We start from the raw sequence: 18,619 nt of genomic DNA on the forward strand, positions 1-18,619 counted from the left end.
CGCGTTGCAGAGCTGAAGAAAGCCAGCAAGCGGCTGAGCTGCCACAAGCGCTACAAGATCCAGAAGAAGGTGAGCGCGGGCTGCCGGCCCCGGCCGGGACGGGGGGGCGGACGGCATCTGTTGCCAGTCCAAGCGTCGTGCTAACTGGTTTTCCCAAGGGGGCAAACATCTCTCTTCCAAGGCATATTCAGTGGGCTAGGACCAGTGGCTTTACAGCACGTGCTGCTTTATATTATCCTTAAACTGTTTGCTGGGCTCCTGCTCTGAAAAATGCTGTGAGAATGGAAGTTAAGGTGGCTGGATGAAAAGAAGTACACCCACAGTTAATGGTGAATTCTGGGCTGCAAGGATCTATAAATAGATCAAAGGATATTGAGCATTAAAAGTACTTTATATATTATTACAGATAATGTTATATGTATACATGTACCCAATAAATGTATTATTTTGAACGGTGACAGAGTCTGGATTACAGTGGGCGATTTGCTTTCTAGTCTTCATTGACAGAAGGATGATACAGAAAGCATAATAGCATGGGTTTCTTGCATCATCATGTTTCGCATTATTTTGGGCCTGTCTGTTTAGGTATAGCTTTATGGTGATTCATTATGCAATTGAAACACTTCAGTCTAAAAGCAGACGTGTATAATTTTTTCTTCAATATCTGTAAAAAGGAGGGATACATCTTTTTTTTTTTGCCTCAGACTAGATTGCTTCCAATGAGAAAATGTTCTTGTTCCTGTCTGCAGATTAGAGAACACCACCGAAAACTCAGAAAAGAGGCCAAGAAACGTGGACGCAAAAAGCCCAAGAAAGATCCAGGGATTCCCAGTGCTGCACCATTTAAGGAAGAGCTTTTAYGTGAAGCAGAGCAAAGAAAGCAGAGGGTAAAATACAGTTTGTAGTAGAGAAAGAAACAGCAGGGAACATTCCTGTCTTCAAGGAAGCTTTGCATGTAGGTGTGTGCACATGCTAGCATGCACACCCGAAGCTGCAATCATACTAGATTGTAAATAGTCTTAGTAGATATGTACTTGGGAAAAGTTACATTTTTCATTTCCAGCATTATACCGTGTATCATAACTTCCTCTTATTTTTTAACCTTGATTTCATCATTGTATAAGCTGTATAGTAACTACAAACCTGCTGAAAGTGTCATTTTAATATAACTAGATTTACCTATGATAAGTAAGATAACTAAGATGAGCTGTCCCATCAGAACTCTAAAAGTTAGGTCTTGACATTATGTGATTATCCAGAAGACTTCACAAAATAAGTATCTGCTCCGTTGACTAACGTGACATGAAATATCTTTTATCAGTTCTAATATGGTTGCTGCATGGCTGTTACTTTGAGAACTGGCTGATGGACATATTGTCTCTGTTTAAATTGAAGCAGTAGTATTCTTTTCAGGGTAGGAATGCAGGAAAAGGTCCCAGTGTCACTGAAACAGCCATGGCTTCTAACTAAGCTATCTCAGGCACTTTTGTCAGAAATAAGGAGGTAAGGCGAAAGAGCAGTCTTTCTTACTTCCTTAGAAGGTGTTATAACTAGCTTGGGTTTTGTTTATTTGTAATCAGCTTGAAGAACTAAAGCAAAAGCAGAAGCTTGACAGACAGAAGGAGCTTGAAAAAAAGAGAAAGCTTGATGCTAAAAAGAATGCAGCCAAAATCAAGGAAAAAACAGAGGGAAAGGTATGTGTCTGATAATATTTTGATTCTTTGAAGCTTATAGAAGGCATAAAATTATTCTGAAACAATATCATCTTCTTAAGCTATATGTTACATGTTACATTTTCGTGCTGTCAGGAACGTAGCTCGTAGCTGTTACCTGCTACTGCGGAAGTATAATAATACACTAGTTTTCTGTTAAACCATTCCCTCTCATCTTTATTTGCATTCAGGAATCCTCTAGAAAATCTGAAGCAAAGACTAACAAGCTGCTGGATAAAAATTCAAAGAAATCATTTTGCAGGGAGCTCAAGAAGGTTAGATATTTCAACTATTTTTATATAATTTGATGAGCATCAGTAGTGAAACAATTTGTTATTTTCCTTTTCTGCATTACTCTGTAACTGCTAGAGTATAAAGGTTGTTTGTGATAAACTTCAACATTGAACTAAATAACTTTATTAGAAACTGTGAGGGTTTCAATCTTAGATGGTATGAGCTGCCATTTCTTGTGCTGAGACATCCAGCACTTTGAAGCATTAGACTTCTTGGGCCAATGTCAGTACATACTGACTGATTGGAGAACTCTTCTCTCATATTAATGAGGAATTAGTGTCTAAGGCTTCCCTGCCTTTGGAGGAGAAAGCTGAAAGCTGCTTCAGCTTTTTGGTTTGCAGTTCAGAGGAAAAAAGGCAGGACTCGAACAAGAAGAGTCCTACAAAACCCCACTTAACAATTATTCTTTGAAATTCAGTAGTTGCTGTCATAAGCCACGGCTATTCCAGAGTTATCATCTTTGTTCTAATGTAGGTGATTGAGGCCTCAGATGTGGTTCTAGAGGTTTTGGATGCAAGAGATCCATTGGGCTGTCGGTGTCCTCAACTGGAGCAAGCTATTTGCTCTGGAGAAGACAAAAAGCTACTGTTGGTTCTGAACAAAATTGGTAAGAAACACTGTTTTCTTGTAGCATTATTTAGTCAGTGGGTGGTTCTGTGTTAGGTGAGCTATGAAGAAGATTTTAAAGGAATCTGAGGTTCCATTGAAGACATAAGATCCAACTCTGAGCTCACTAGGCTGTTGAAAGGGTCATGTTTCCCCTGCCTTTTAGTCTAGGTTGCTTTAAAAAAGAAAACAAAGTAATTGCATGTTAGCCCCTTCCTTCTCTGTTTGCAGTGATGTTTGAACCTGCTGTCTCGTCTGTCAAATTTCACAAAAGTTAGAGATCTCACGGTTCTTAATATTTGTGAAAATAGGTGACTAGACAGAGCTCACGATAACAGTCACCGCTGAGGCAATGGTGAATTAAACATCAGCAAACCAACATGATCGTTGTGTTGGACATTTGGCTTTGGGAAGTATTTTCTTTCTCCTGTGGCTATATGGAAGAAGCCACACAAACAGGTGAAACCAGCTAAAAAGGCTGGTAACTATTGGTTTATCAGCAGTAAAACCAGAAAATATTAAGAGCAAGAGCAAAGGGAACTTTGTATTAGAGTAGCCTTTGCAAGGATGATGGCTTAATCCTTCACCTAACATCTCCCCTTTCACCATACAAAGTCTTCCAGCAAGACACCAATATTAAAAACCTAACACAATAGCTGAAAACGTAATTGTGGTATAAGTTCTGCTTGAGACAAAAAATACAAACAAAAATTTGCAATGCTGAATTACTTTGGGGAACATACCCAATATTTTACTAGAGCTATGCATAAGAATTAAAAAAAAAACAGCTTTTCAGCCAAATATTGTGTGTCATAAGAAAACATACTAACAGACAAAATACAGTCTGATTCCCAATTCCACGTTAGATTTACTCCATGCAGTGATATTTAACATTCATGAGAGTGAAAGGACCATGCTCTTTTTTCCAGATTTGGTGCCAAAGGAGAACTTAGAGAAATGGTTGAATTATTTGAAGAATGAATTTCCAACAGTTGCTTTTAAATCAGCAACGCTGCTTAAGGACAGGACTATGGTAAGAGCACTGCAGGCTCTTTCATGTGACTAAACCATATGTGTTTGCTGGGTTGAGACATGTTGCGAATAAGGAACTCTTGTTCTTTAAACTTTTTTCCCCTTGTTTGATTATACCACTGACTGATGGATATGCCTTTATGCTTTGATTAAGCTTCATGGTAGAGTAGGGGAATTCTTGCTGTTGTAATATATGTTGCTATTTGTCCCAGGATGCTGGGGTGGAGAGTAAAAATGGGTCTTTTTGCTGTAAGGACACTGAAGAGAGGAAGATGAGGAATTTTTCATCTCCTATATAGGAAGGTTGCACCAGTTACATTAGCATCTTTACTTGTAGGTAAACTGGTGCAGCTTACACTACTGCATCCATTCTGACTTTGGCCATCACAAAGGGTAGCACCTGGCATTATTTCCTGAAGAGTATAAATGAGTTGCTCCCTGTGTTCTAGCCTCAACTCTGTGAAGATGATACTAGTTTGAGTCTTATGTACATTAACACATAATGCTTCACACATACTAACCCTTTTAACAGCATAGTGAAATAGATCTTCATGCCAAACAGTGCAGAGACTCCCAACATAGAGAGGTTAAGCAATTAGGAAATCCTTTAAAGAAATTGGTCAGTCTCTTGAGTGAATTTGCAGATTAAAGGCTTCCACAGTCTGAATGTACATGATTATTTCATGGCCACACAACAAATCTGCAGCACAGTCTGAACTGAAATCATAGACCCTATGAGTCAGCTCACGTTCCTTTTTCTCCTAATATTTGATGCCTACCTTTTCTACTATTACTTAACTCATAGATTCATCTTTCTATTTTCTTCTAATTTCTTACTAAACTGCTTTCTTCTGCTTAGAAGAAAAATGCAGTAACATCATGAAGGATAGTACTTTGAAACATTAGAGCAGACAAGTGAATCAAAGCACACATATTTATCTTCCTAAATGGCTCCTGACTTTTTTTTTTTTTTTTGCCTTTGAATCCTGTAGCAGGAGAAGGTCACAAAAAGAAGTGCACGTATTGATTTATCTAGAAACACTGAATGTTTTGGAAGCGAATGCCTTTTGAAACTTCTTCAAGAGCACTGCAAGACTCAAAACAAAGCCATTCAGGTTGGAGTAGTAGGTAAGGATTTGGAGAGATGGAAGGAGTTTCCTTCTTCTCCTATAGAGCTTTGGTATCCTCTACTACAGACTGGATAATATTAAAACAACTAATGTGCAACCTCACACCTGAGGCTGTGACATGCTTTTAGACCTTCTAGTCAGCATTTGTTCTTTCCTCTGAGACTCGCTGTTGCAGTACTTAAGTTGACAGTGATGTATGTTGCACTTCTGTGTGTGTTATATGTGATCTGTGGAAATCATGTTGTCTGAGGCCTAAGCTGATTTACCAGCTTGAGTAAACATGATAAGCAGGCTGCATACCACACAGCCTACATTGCCTTCCTCCCATTCAATGGTTTGTTTCACGTCCCTTTTATTATTAGTGTGAGAAATGAGGATACACGCTTTGTCTTACTTCTGTAGTGAAGACTTCAGATCCAACTCTGATCTCACACTGAAGATGTACATTAGCAAAGACGCAGTAAGAAGCAGTTCTGATTAGTGTTACACAGGCCAAGTGTTCTTACTTATAAGGATTTCTGTGGGTTTTTTTTCAGGTTTCCCTAATGTGGGGAAGAGCAGCATAATCAATAGTCTTAAAGGAGCTCGTCCTTGCAATGTTGGCCCAGCAAGAGGTGTTACCAAGTAAGCTGACTCTGATAAAAGCTATTTATTCCCCTATTTGTAGCTGTGTTCTGACTACCTTGAGTTTGTTTAGTGTTTGTATACAGTTTCTGTGCTTTTCTGCCCCTTTGTGCAGTTTTAAATGCACATCTGAATTTGCCAGGATAAAAGACATCATTCTGTACATCCAAGGTGTCATGGAAGAACCCAGTGTATAAACCTACTCCTTTTCTGCTTGCAAAATTAATGTTTAGTTTTCTGTCATACACAAAGCATATGATGAGAAAGCATTAAAACTGACTCTGTGTGAGGCATATTCAATCCAACACTGAGCTTTGTGTCTCAACAGGTCCATGCAAATTGTGCACATTGATAAACAGATGAAGATTTTAGACAGTCCAAGTATTGTTGCAGATCCTTCCAACAATGCCCTGGCTCTGGCCATGAGAAGCATCATAGACACTGGAGAATCGGGCTTGGCAAATGTACTCGAGGGAATAGATGCCATCCTAAATCACTGCAGTAAGCARCAGGTGAGTTCCATCATCTTTCTCCACACCCCTCACTACATTCAGCTTCTTTGTAGCTTATTTATGTCAATAACCAAAGCCCATTTCACTTCAGCCAGCTCTGTCGGCTTTTGCACTGCTCCCCCTTCCTTTGAATGGGGAGTATTACTCATACAGGGAAGCAAACTTTGGCTGGTGTATCCAACACACACATGATCTTTCATCCTTACAAATGAAAGGCGGATGCAGTGTGCCAGGATCCTCTCATCCAGAGTCTGTTTTCTCAATGACTTTTCTGATTTAGAAAAAAATTGCTTATAAGATTTCACCAGATTATAATATCAGAAGCAGAGTGAGAAATGAAGACCACCTCACCATTCCTTATTACAGTGAAGACTTCAGATCCAACTCTGATCTCACTCTTGTTTCAATTAGATTAACATAAGCCTAATTTCCATCCCATTCCATGTTTAGTGGGTCTTTACAAACAAGTAATATGCTGTATTCATATGCCCATTGGTAAAGGTGAATTGCAGATGAATTTGCTGGAGTAGCCATTTTACTCTGTAATGTTTACTCCCAAATGCAAAAGCAAAACTACTTTATATACTTTTTCCTTCTCATTGTAACCTAGTTTGATTTGCTCTTTTATTCCTAAAACTAAGAGAAAAATGGGTCATCTAGATTTCTTTATGAATGCAACATTTTCTTTTGCACTAGGTAATGATGTTCTACAGTATCCCAGATTTCAGGAATACCGAGGAGTTTTTAACTTTACTTGCTCAGAAAAGGGGTATGCTGAAAAAGGGAGGTGTTCCTGACACAGAGAGTATAGCTAAATTACTGCTTTGTGACTGGACAGGGTATGTATGCTATGAATTCTGCTTTATGCTGCTGGCCTCTTTCACATTGTAATCCAACTCTGTGCTTACACAGCAGAAGCTCCGAGTGCTAACAAGTGTAATTAGAAAACAGAGGCTGCTTTTGTTTTTTTTCTGCCTTTTACTTGGAGAAAGGGAGCTGGACTGGTGAACAGATTTAGAGAACACCATCCATTTATAATTTTCTGAAATAGTGAAGGATCCATGAACAGAGATCCATCAATAGCATGTTGCATGCTATTATGTAGCCAATTTGATGACCTCTGCTATAGGTTGCCTCTCAAGAATTGAGTTCATGTAGACCTCTTCCACAGACAGGAAAGGGGCTTACAAATTTTCTATTGGGATTTATAGTGGTTCCTACATTCTCCCGAGGGCGGGATGAAGGTAATTCAGAATCAGTGACTAATTGAGTCTGAATATTTTTTTCTTGCTCAAGTAGTTCAGCTGCTTTTACAGGCAGATGATTTGTGGTGACAAATTATGCCATTTCTTTTTCCTCTCAAGAGTGGGCCATCCACTTAATACTGATATTGACAATTTCAGAGTCAGATTTAAACAGCTATTTCACTGCTGTTAAACAGATGATATTAAATGAGTAGTTAGGTTGAGACTTTTGCTGTGGGTTTTTATTTTTAAATACAGTTATTTAACTATGTTATCTTAGGTTGGTTTTTAATGCTGGTATTTTATTTTCACAGAGCTAAAATAAGCTACCACTCACAACCTCCGGAATATCAGAGACTGCCACCATATCTTACAGAAGACAAAATAGCAGAAATGCAGAAGGGTTTCAATTTAAAGAAGCTAGAAGAAGAAAATACCACCACTGTTACAGGTAGGACTTGTTACTGTAGTGCACTGCTATCATTAAGAGTGGTAGTAGTACTTTTAATGGGACACTTTGAATGGAAGTCCTTGTAGGGTTTATGTGATAGCTTTGCCAGTATGCAGTGGCCATGAACCTTTTGAGAAGGGGGATTGTTAGCAGCTGAACAGTGCAGCTATGCGCCTTCTTACACAAACAGCACTACCCCTGCTAGTCCTTGGTTTCTGCTCATCTGACCTAACTGTTCTGCATGACCAGGGTTTATATGCTCTTCAAAGTTCTTTCCTTCAATTTCTTACCTAGGCCAACAAAATAATTCCATACAGTACAACCTGCAGTCAAATTCAAGTCCTTCAGCTCACACCCATCTTCCATAGATGCCTCAGCAAAGCTATTCTGTTGGAGAATTCTCCTTTACAGTACTGTTTATGCAGGAGTGCTGTCTTTGTGGAGGGGAGAGGGTAGGGCTGTCTTCCTAGCCCTGAGCTAAAATGGCTATTCTGTAAGGGGCAGACATTACATCTGGTGCTGTCTATTCCAGCGACTTAGGAAGTGTCTATTAATCTCTTTCGCAGCCCTGAAGTACCCCAATCTGGCAAGCAGCATCACTTTCCAGTCAGCAGGTATGACAAATGGGACAATAGAGGAAAAAGTGTTAGAGGAAGCATCAGAGCATGAGAACTTGGAAACAGGTGAGGAAGAGGAGGAAGAGAAAGAGGAGGAAGAGAATTTCACTGAAAGTGATGATGATCAAGGCAATGGGGAGGAAGAAGAAGAAGAAAAGAACATCAAAGAGGTAAATCAGAGTTTCATTAGACTTTCACCTATCTAGACCCTGGGAACAAGTCCCCAGTCAGTATGCAGCTGTAAAATGTGAATGTATAGACACTAGAGCCACTAGAAGAAATCACCAAGTCCTTCTCCTAGATATAAGGGTTGGGGTTTCTTTGCTTAATTAAGGAAAAACAGAAGCTTGTTTGGGACAGTGGTAATGAATAGAAGGCAGCATGTTCCTCTTCAGTGCGCACCATGAGCAGTCTCATCTCTTTCATTTGTATGGGAGACTTCATTAGTGATGTCAGAGTACGCTCGTATTGCTGACCTCTCTGACTTGTCGTAGGAGAACAACACTCAGGTGATCAGGAAAGCAAACCTTGAAAAACAGCAGCCAAGATGTACAAATCCAGAAAAGCAGATAGCAGGTCTGTATTAAAAACCTGTTGCTTTAAAAATAATCTCCAGTACTCTTAGCACTTGCATTGGGTTCACTAACAGATGATTTTTTCCTCAGAAGGCAGACATTCCAATACACTACCCTTCAGCTTGGAGAAGATGGCAGATGAAGATGATGCCTATGATTTTAATACCGACTATGTGTAATGAGGAATGGGCAAAGACATGGCTTGGAGACTATTCCTGGCCTTTGACGCAGTCATAAAGACGTCTGGTATAGCAGAAGCTGGCTGAATGCTGGATACCAGAATTGCTGCAAAAATTCAAAATTGACACTGTGTGAAATAGTGTATATAATACTGTATCTCCTGTGATAGTTTCAGATTTTATACATTTCTAGGGACTGAGCCCTTATTTAGCTTTAAGTCCTATACTTTAATTCCTGTTAAAAAAAAAGTTTAATTAAAAAAACCCTCTAATATTAAACTGAATTAGTCAGCTTTCTGTGCTTTATAAAAAAAGTTTCCAAAAGGCTAAATGCTTTGTCTTTTTCTCTGAAAAACTATGTGATAAATACATAGTTCCGATCATGTTTGAACAATTCAATTCCAGGTAAGTCTTCATCCTCCCTTCATCAAATATAATTATTTTTATAAAGGCTTACAAATTCTGCACCACAACAGAATGTGACTTAAGTCAGCAAGTTTTCAGTATGCTTTTTTGAAACTGTAGGACTTTCATACATAAAGGTTAGCTAGAAAATGCTCCTTACTTCAGTTAAGCACAAGGTATTTTATCTAAGCAGTGCTTTATAAAGGTTACAACTTCACTGGGAAAGGTAACTGGGATTATGGAAGTAGAAATCTGTCTTCACTAGGGAAAGAGCTCCTTGTCCTGCTGATAATCTTGAACCGAAGAGATATTTCCTGATGACACCTAGTAAATGCTAACAACTGGTAACTGTAAAACAAAACACATTCATTCACACAATGAAGAGGTGTTATAGCACTCAGCCTATAGCACAGCTCAGGTAGCAAGAGAATTACTTACCAGTTTTTCTGAAAGAGAGGCCCTGCAGCTGCTCAACCAATAAAACAGTAAATGCCTGACACCAAACATCTTGCTCCTCTGCATCTGTTTTCTTCCTGTTAACTTAAAAGCTCTGATTTCTTTGTATGTTTTCCTTTAACAAGCAGTTGATGTATTTTCCCTAAATAATTGTATTTTAAGGCACAGTCATGCCAGGTACCTTAAAGTATTAAGGTCTCATGCAGACACAGAAGTATGCTATTTAGTCTAGCTAAAACAAAACCTGGTCACTAGAATTAAGTCAGCATCAGCTGACAGAGTAGTAGCCTTTAGAATTAATAACTGAACTGGTTTCATTATTGCTAACCCCTTCAAGGACAAGAATGGTTCTTATTCATCAAAAGCCAGGAAAAGAAAGGATAGGTAACTAACCAAACACAGCATCCATGAGAGAAACAGAACTATAAGCAAGGATTACAAAGTGCCAGGAAGTTTTTAGGCCAGAAAATCCTTTTAAATTATAAAGCAGTACTAAAACCACCCATAAAGCCAAATATGCCCTTTAGCTCTTAGTTGCCCTGTATCTCAGCCCATCTAACACTCAGCCAGTCTCTATTCCCCACCATTATTAATGCAGAGCCTTTTCTCTAAACATTTTACACTAACATATTGAGGACAGTGTTCACAAGCAATATTAGAGTGAGTAAGATCACAACTTGAGTTCAAACCTGTATTAAATGGAACAGTGAGCACAACAGCTGCTAGGATATATCAGCTAATAATATTCAGACATAAGACTACAACTCTTAAAAACTACTTACCTATAGAAGAAAAGGTGCTGGGCAGCAGGCTGCAAAAGGGAACTGCTATCTGGCTTGAGGAAGTTAAAGGGGCAGACTGAAGCATGTTGGGAAAAGTTTATTTAGCAGAGCTATGCTCACATGAGAGTCAAGAGTAATTTAAAAACAGCAAAATTAATCTGTAATTCATTCTACCTGAGCCAAAAAATAAACACATCCCTTTGGAATGAAATTGCCTCTCAAAACTGAGAACAATTGACTCCAACTTCAATCTCTTAGTACTGTATGTAAGTACAAAGGAAACAAGCTTCCAGTATCGCACCAAGATCAGAATGAGACTGCCATTTAGCTGAGGTTTGAGTCAAGATGTTAAAATCAGCTTTTATTTTTGAAAAAAGTTTTCTCCACAGCTTTACAAAAAACGTTTTAGTGTTTACTGGCAGTTAAAACCACTTTGTATAGTGAAATAGTACTTGAAAATTCATCTTTCAAAAGCCAAGATTCAATTTTTTCAGAGTTGTGCAAGAAAGGTTTATACAGAAATGTTTGAGAGGAATCCTCATGCAAGAAAGTATTGCTGAGTAAACTATTTCACAGGATAAGAAAGCAAGAAACAACAACAACAACAAAAATCAGCAGCTGTTGATTACAGTACCTTACTGTGCAAGACTTGCATGGTGCAAGCAACCAGCCAAAGTTGTCTCCTGTTCTTAGGAACTGTTTATTTCTGTAGCTGACAAGACAATCCATCCTAGAAGATTTGTAGTAAAGAACAGAAGAATGTACAACAAATGGAAATAAACTAACAAAAGTGCTAGTTTATGGAGATGTTCCTTTGCTTTCCAAAGCGCTGCTGGAGTAGCATCTTCCGTCACACAAGCGAAGTGAGTCTCCTTCGGGACTGCGTGTTTTGGGTCACGAGCACTGCGCCTGCATAAGCGCATCTCTGTGTGCTCTAGAAGGCAAGGACTGCTTTGTAATGTAAGTTGGCTAAAAAATTTCTGCTTGGGTCCAAAAGTTCCCTGAGAAATGCCATCAGTTAATAAAATTTCTTCTACTTTGCTTCATAGGCTTTTGAGTGTCTGCGAAGCAGGCTAAACTTGCCCGTAGGGTCAGGAATATACCACTTCTCCCAGACCTCAGCATATGAAGCTGTTCTTCCCCATGGTTTGAAATGTCCATTCCAGTGGAGCAGCTTGGCAGCTTTCACAAACTGAGGAGAGTATCTTTTTCCAGCACTAGACCCTGTTATTGAAAAAAAACCCATTAGCGCCTGATAAAAAGGTAGCAGAAACACCAACATGCAATATTTTAACTTCAAAGTTTAAAAAGGAATTCTTGTCATTTATGGAGAAAGAAGTTAGTACGTGAGGCAGAAATCGAGGCAAACTGAAAAATATAATCAGGTGCAGCATAAATGCTGCTCTGATCAGTCTTAGAACTCGTCTATTTTACTGTACTGCTTTAACTTCCAAGCTCTTTAAAACACTCTTAGGGTTGCTGTATTCAGCAGTCTATGTATATTATTCATTTGTAACAAAACTTAAGGAAGCCCCCCCAGCATTGGAGTTTCACCCCTAGCAGAACAGATACAAATGTCTGTTCCTCTGAACAATCTAGGAAGAAATATCTAGGATCACTCTAGATACAATATGTATGTGGGGGGAAAAAAAGGCAACTTGAAAACAAGTCCATTCACGAGCAAGCCCTCTAGCAGTTCAAAAAGGAACACAGGGGCCCACAAGCTCTGAGATAATATTGCAAAGCACTGTTTCTTAAAGCACAGAATAGAAAGAAAGAAAAGAAAAAAGAAAAGAAAAGATCCATTTGCTGCATCATCAACTAAAGGTCCAGCTACAGACCTGGAAAACACATTAGGGGAGAGAAAATGAAGGGTCCCAAACATTTCATACGTACCAAGATGTCGGACATTCCACATTGGATCAATGCTGGAATGTTGCTTGTAAAATACAATGAGCAGTGGAGGTGTAGTGATGCTGCCAGCCAGAGTCCTACTGTACAGTTCCTCTCTGGAAGAGGAGAGAGAAAGAAGTTGGCAAAGGGTACTTGTGCGGCCCTAAATTGGTCGATTTTCACTTGCAACTACATGACAGTACGTCATGTGTGTAGCCACAAATATGTACACAGTCTTTCATTTAACAGTTAAATGCCATCACCATAATCCAGTCCCTGGCCTACAGTCACCCCCAGTTTGGGAGTACTTACGCTACATTAAGTGTCATCCACTTCTCCAATTGCTTGGTGATGTTCTGTAATTTCCATTCTGTCAAATTGGCAACAAAAACTCCTGGATTGAAAGAGCAGGTGTTGGCTTTCATGGCAAGCTTTCGGATGGTTTCTTTTTTGTAATCTAAAAATCCAATGTAATTATACTGAAAAAGAGTAGAAATTAACTTAAAAGATGGTCAAATTATCATTTAAAGAAAAATTTTGTACAACTAACAGTCCAGCATACCACCAAGTTGTTAAAGCAACTTTCCCTTCCTTTAATGCAGCAGAAAGAGCTTAAGATGCCTAACATGATTATAGAAACTACACATTTAAGGAACACTGCCTGTTCTTAATGTCCACAATCTGAGACAATCAATACTACTCCCTGCAAAAACACCTTTTATACACTCACAAATAAAAAATTATGTTCTAAGACCTCCTGCTGTTCCAAAATGAGTGTTACTATCATAAAGCACAGAAGAAATCCAAAGTACTTTTGCTGTGCCTCACTAGAAACTGCAAGTATAATTTGTTACACAAATATCAGAGTAAACTGATTTGGGTAGGTACAGTCAGACCTTTAGGTTCACTGCTTTGGAAGACAACCTGCAAAAATGTTAGAACTAACTGAGCACCCATTTCCAAAGGCTGGAATCTATAGTACTGTTACTACTGAATCGGAATAAATCCAACCTGATTCCCTGCTCCATGAACAGCAAATTTATTAGTGGTCGAGTCACAATCATCTGAAAATGCAGCTGCATGTCCACGTTTCAATGGGGTGTTGTAAAGTTCAAGAATATCATCTGAAAAATGGAAATAAGCACAGAAAAATTATAAGTAATCTTGCATAAGCCTTGAGTGACTTTTTGTTCAGTCAATTCCTACAGCTGATAAAAGCACTCAGTTTAATCCAGTTCGTTCATATTTACAGAGTTTTTACATCTTTCTTTGAAGCAGAAGTGTTTGGTTACTGTCTGAGACAGCGTACTGATCCCAACATACACCAGTAATAAGACTTACTAAGAAAAGGCCCCATACCTTGCACTATTATATCATCATCCACGTAGATGGCCTTCTCTGCATGAGGCACCAAACTGGGCAAGTAGAATCTTGCAAAGGTTAACTGTGAAAACATGAGAGCAAGAAAACTAAGGAACTGTTCAAATAAATGTGAAGTTGACTGATACTCTTGGCACTTACCTATGGCACTAACATCCAAGAAAGTAAAATAGCCAGCAATATCCTAAGAKTTATTTAAAACAAATAGGTTCCATCAATTCAACAAAGCCTGGTTTCCTAAAAACTTGTGCATTGATAAACTAACTTTTAAAACTGATCTATATTAGGATTTCTTATGTCTGCACATTTTTGGCATGTTTCACAAGCAAGCTGCTATGTTTCACCGTAGAAATCAGCAAAAAAATATTACTAGAGATGCATGCGTAGATATTCAAATTCATTTCTTACTATCTGAAAGCTTACTCTTACTGGAATTGGAGGAATTTGATTATAAAAGATTTCTTCTGCCCTGACAAATTTGGTTTTGAACTCCAGTTGAATTCAAAAGCCATTGGAGGCAGTTATCAAAATATATTGTTACTAACTAGCATTCGCAAAAATTAGCTAACATTAGCCTCACCGGTTTTAAGGTGTCTGCCTTTGTAGGATCCACTTGTACTTTCCCTTCCAAGACATGCGGGTCAAAATCCAAAATTCGGTATTTTAAGTTTTTCAGAGCAGTGTTACTTAGCCACAGCCTGCAAACAGGAGAAAGGCAAAGATTTTGTTAAATGAAACAAAATCAAAGAGAAGCAAGAGATCATATTGACTGTGACACAAACCCTGATCTGTCCACTCATTTCCCTTTCTAACAAACATACATGTAGAATGTAATCTAAGTCTTAATTTCAGTGGTGTCCCATATGACTGTAGGGACATGCCCACTATCAGCCTGCTACACAGCTGACACATGAATGGTCTGAGGTCGCTTCTTATTTTATTAGAAACGTACGGTCCTGTTATCACAGGTCCTTCACAGAAACTATTGGTTGAATGAATCTGAGTGCGAAAGAAAGAATTAAAGACCAATCTAAAAAATACAGGGAAACTTCACTGCCAGCACTTCAGTTGCTCAGATGAAATGTAGAAAATAACTTTTACAACCCCTTTACCAGCAACAGTCTGCAACCCCACTGGTAAATGCTTTCTTCCATCCCTGAAACCCTACCAGAAGGAAAGACTGTAGGATTCCCCACAGCTGCCTTGCTACGCAGATTTAATAAGCAGCAGCAGCTAGGACTACAAACAATTTAGGAGTGCAGTATCGGGCAAAGTAAGTATCTTTCAGAAGAGGAGGAGTTCAAGTTTGACAGTATTGTGGGAGTCTAATGAAAAAATCATTACCTCAGGTGATCCACAGTATCATTCAAAGTGACAATATGGAAAACCACGTTGGATCTGGTGTTACTGTAAATACTGTTCATGGCTGCAATTGCACCCCCAAGCCTCTCATCTGATGCTGCAATGACCACCGAAATTTCCTCATCATTCCTTTCATCTGTCAATCTTTGGGGAATCGCAGGTATGAAATCTATAGGCTGAAGTCCTAATGGACTTGAATCTGTGGAATAAGATTCGCATCACACATTTGTTTTATGCAAAATGAAATACAGTAATTATTACCATGTTAAAATTCCCAATGCCTCCAAATATTTCTATGATACAAGCACTTGGATGTCTCAGCTGGGGAGAGGGCTACAATATGCCAGTGTCAAACATGTAAAGATAGCACCTGCTCTTGGCAGTCTGAGAGCTGAATAAAGAGGAAAAAAATAAATAAAAAAATCACACTTACAAATAAACTACGTACATGTAACTAAATATTCAGAGGCAGCACAGCAAGGTACACATTAGCATTACAGCTCTGATGACTATACTTAATTTTGGAATTCCAAGGTGTAAGTCATTCAGAGAGAGCTAAAATGATGCTTCAACTAATTTAGGCTGCCTGTATCTTTGGTCTCATTTGCCACATCTACACTCACACTGACTTCTCCCTCCCCTTTTCCCTAACTAGCTTCTAGTCTTCTCCATGTCATTCTTCCCTCTCTTTCTTCTCCTCTTAGGTAGGAGGCAATGAAGAAAATTGAAATTCTAGATTAACGTCATCATTGCCAGTATCCTCCCCCTGCTGGTCAAGGCATTAGGCACAGCCCACATTTCTTTCAGGCATCACAAAACACTACGTTAACCTAAGCTGAAACCAGCAGAATTTATGCCCGTAGTGTGGGGAAATGAAAATGGAGATCAGCAGTTGAAGTTTATGATTAGACCACATCACCTACAAAGGCAACAAATTTCCCAGCACCTGCACTTTTGATAACAACAATGGTACCTTTCCGATGATTTAGACTGTTACATATTGGATAATTTCAGATAATTTGAGGAATACGGCAAACAGGGGACTTGACGGTTTGTGGGCAGTGGTTTGCTGTCCACAAAGCTGGGCTTCTGCTTCTCTTTGCCATTTCCTGATTACGGAGCTCAACAGCTCTAAGTTCAACTGACTCCTGATTAGAGCCTGTCAGGCTCCTATTTAACAGTTGAGGAGGAGGAGCTGTACAACTGCTACCCAGGAACAACGGCTCCCAGGAGTGGCAAAAGGCATCTGAGCAGTTAGTGGGAGCATGGAAATACTATCTATCTGAGTCTCTGTGGGATTACCTGCAGTTCTTACAAGTGGACTCCTGCGTGTAATGAAATATTACAGCTTTGAAAATGAAACGACTTTGCTAAGTAAACTGAATCAGATTTTAATGACTTTTAAAACCAGAAGGAAAAATTATTACTATCTTGTCTAGCTTCCCAAGTGGGAAAGGTCATAGAACAGCAAGTATAGACAATCCCACCGTACCAAGGTTTAGATAACGCTCATCAGGATCATGCCTGTCTTGGGTCTGAGAACAGCAAAAGATCTAGTTATTAGAGTACAAAAATGTTTCTTGTTATGCAAATGATCCATCATTATCATACAAGTTATTTCAGTAATTAAGTGGTTTATGCCTCGCCAGAGCATGTCTTTTCCCACTGGTCTTAAAAACAAACAAAAAATTAAAATAAAACCTCAACATACCTGACAATTCCCGTTTCAAGAAGTCACTGAGGCCTAGGAGGTTATGATGAAGAACTAACAAAAATATAACAACAACCACTATGAGGATGGAAATGTTCACTGAAAATTTAAAAGGAAAAAGGTTGTTAAAATAAGCAGAAAGGTTGCGAAACTCAGAAAAGCAAAAAAGAGTTAAAAAAAAATCACAGACACATACCTTTCCTTAATGTCATTTTTTCCCTTGTGGTTTTATTTGTTAGAGTAAGTTTTCTGCAAACCTGTAACAGAAAAATATATGGCAGTCACTTCCGCCCTGCAGTGTGTGCCTACACGAGGCATAACAGACTATCACCCGTAGTGTCAAAACAGCTTCAGAGTGCAGTGAACATATTTCCTTCTCTTCAGCAGAAAAAAACGTATGCTGCATTTTAATAACCAAACATGGCATCTAACTAAGGATGCAGCTACATATCTGAAGAAGAAATCAAGAGATGAAAAGGGAGACTTACAGATCTTGCCATTTACTTCACTTACAGAAAAACAACAGATTGCTTTGGCCAGTCAAAAGGGATCTGAAATGACTATGGAAAATTACAGATGGCTTCTTTTATGGTTGAACCAACTTACCTATCTGAACTGGAAGCATCCCAACAAAAAGGCAAATGCTTATACATTTCTTTCTCTATTTAACTAACTGGGAGATTTTGTCAGGACACACTCATAATTCATTTAAGATTTTAACAAATGGCTTACACTTTCAAAACATGGTATTGCCCTCACAAAATGTAACAGATGATCAAGCTGAAGTAGTATCACATAACAGATTACAAAAGTCTGAAAGAAGGTATTACGATCATGCTACAGAAGAGAGAAAAAAACATACACTCAAAGCAATGATACAGCTTTTGTACACAACTCAAACATACTTATTCATTATTTAACTGCGACTGTGAAGACAGAACAAGAACTGTGCWTCCTGGTATATGAATTAGGTGTTAAGTAACATATAGAAAGCACTTATACTATAATAAGATACAAAATCTGCAAGAAGCTGAGAAAGAACTACATTAAAACTGTTGCAAAAATATCCAAGTGAAGATAGTTCAAACCACACTGAGACAACTACGTGTGACAGGCCTAACCATTTTCTTTCTGCTCTTGCTTTCTCCAGTGGGAGACACTTTATCAAGCACAATAAATACATATGGTATGCTGTGTCTGCAGCACTACTGAAGCTAATCGGGATGAAAACGTAGTTTATTTTTACAACACTTCTGCTTTTTGCAGTCTCTCTCTTTAGACTCAAGCATGCGGCAGCACTCCACAGTCCCTAGGCCAGCGATGCAGAGGCACATGCACACGTATACAGCTTACGTCCTTTAGGGAAACCACAGAGCTCTGCGATAAAAGCCTTTATACATTTACCCTTCCTGAAATTATTTTCAGCGCAAACATAAACTCCACACTAAAACACTCATGCACTAGCTCATCGCTCTATTAGCGTAACTTCAGGTACTTCAGCGATGCAGCTTACGACGTTAACCGGGTTTACTTGCTGACAGGCCGCGACGGCGGGGGTCGCCCAGGAGAACGGAGCCGGTTCCCCGGGGCCCCCCAGCACGGCAGCGCTTCCGCGCGGGCGGTGCTGCCCGGCCCGCGGCCGCCCGCGGCCTCT

General features: G+C 39.1%; 3 protein-coding genes and 4 non-coding genes across 7 annotated transcripts in view; 6 read left to right on the forward strand and 1 right to left on the reverse strand.

Moving 5' to 3' along the window:
• Positions 1–6: 6 nt before the first annotated feature.
• Positions 7–9,260, forward strand: GNL3 (G protein nucleolar 3; the record flags this gene model as incomplete). The annotated part of the gene is made up of 14 exons (XM_026083972.1): positions 7–69; positions 750–887; positions 1,581–1,694; positions 1,904–1,987; positions 2,481–2,613; positions 3,542–3,645; positions 4,637–4,772; positions 5,311–5,398; positions 5,727–5,910; positions 6,607–6,749; positions 7,469–7,605; positions 8,172–8,392; positions 8,717–8,798; positions 8,888–9,260. Coding segments are annotated over 14 exons (1,716 nt in total), but the record flags the coding sequence as incomplete, so codon positions are not given.
• LOC112974722 lies at positions 2,672–2,747 on the forward strand. Its single transcript, XR_003256369.1, has one exon. It is a non-coding gene; the product is annotated as a small nucleolar RNA SNORD19 (small nucleolar RNA).
• Positions 5,140–5,213, forward strand: LOC112974724. The gene has a single exon (XR_003256371.1). It is a non-coding gene; the product is annotated as a small nucleolar RNA SNORD19 (small nucleolar RNA).
• LOC112974725 lies at positions 5,642–5,719 on the forward strand. Its single transcript, XR_003256372.1, has one exon. It is a non-coding gene; the product is annotated as a small nucleolar RNA SNORD69 (small nucleolar RNA).
• On the forward strand, positions 6,241–6,313 carry LOC112974723. The gene has a single exon (XR_003256370.1). It is a non-coding gene; the product is annotated as a small nucleolar RNA SNORD19 (small nucleolar RNA).
• Positions 9,261–10,948: 1,688 nt separating the features above from the next.
• Positions 10,949–18,538, reverse strand: GLT8D1 (glycosyltransferase 8 domain containing 1). The gene is made up of 9 exons (XM_026083971.1): positions 17,162–18,538; positions 16,966–17,064; positions 15,237–15,453; positions 14,473–14,590; positions 13,872–13,956; positions 13,524–13,636; positions 12,825–12,991; positions 12,516–12,628; positions 10,949–11,843 (listed from the first exon to the last, which is right to left on the reverse strand). The coding sequence occupies exons 1-9, from the start codon at positions 17,175–17,177 to the stop codon at positions 11,653–11,655; spliced, it is 1,119 nt and encodes a 372-aa protein (XP_025939756.1). The 5' UTR covers positions 17,178–18,538; the 3' UTR covers positions 10,949–11,652.
• Positions 17,709–18,619, forward strand: part of SPCS1 (signal peptidase complex subunit 1) — a 3,567-nt gene continuing 2,656 nt past the window's right edge. Inside the window, exon 1 of the mRNA XM_026084006.1 lies at positions 17,709–17,750. Coding sequence (XP_025939791.1) covers positions 17,709–17,750 — 42 coding nt within the window. The remainder of the gene's footprint in view (positions 17,751–18,619) is intronic.

The sequence above is a fragment of the Apteryx rowi genome, unplaced genomic scaffold (assembly GCF_003343035.1).
Source record: "Apteryx rowi isolate R43461 unplaced genomic scaffold, aptRow1 scaffold_621, whole genome shotgun sequence".
Lineage (NCBI taxonomy): Eukaryota > Metazoa > Chordata > Aves > Apterygiformes > Apterygidae > Apteryx > Apteryx rowi.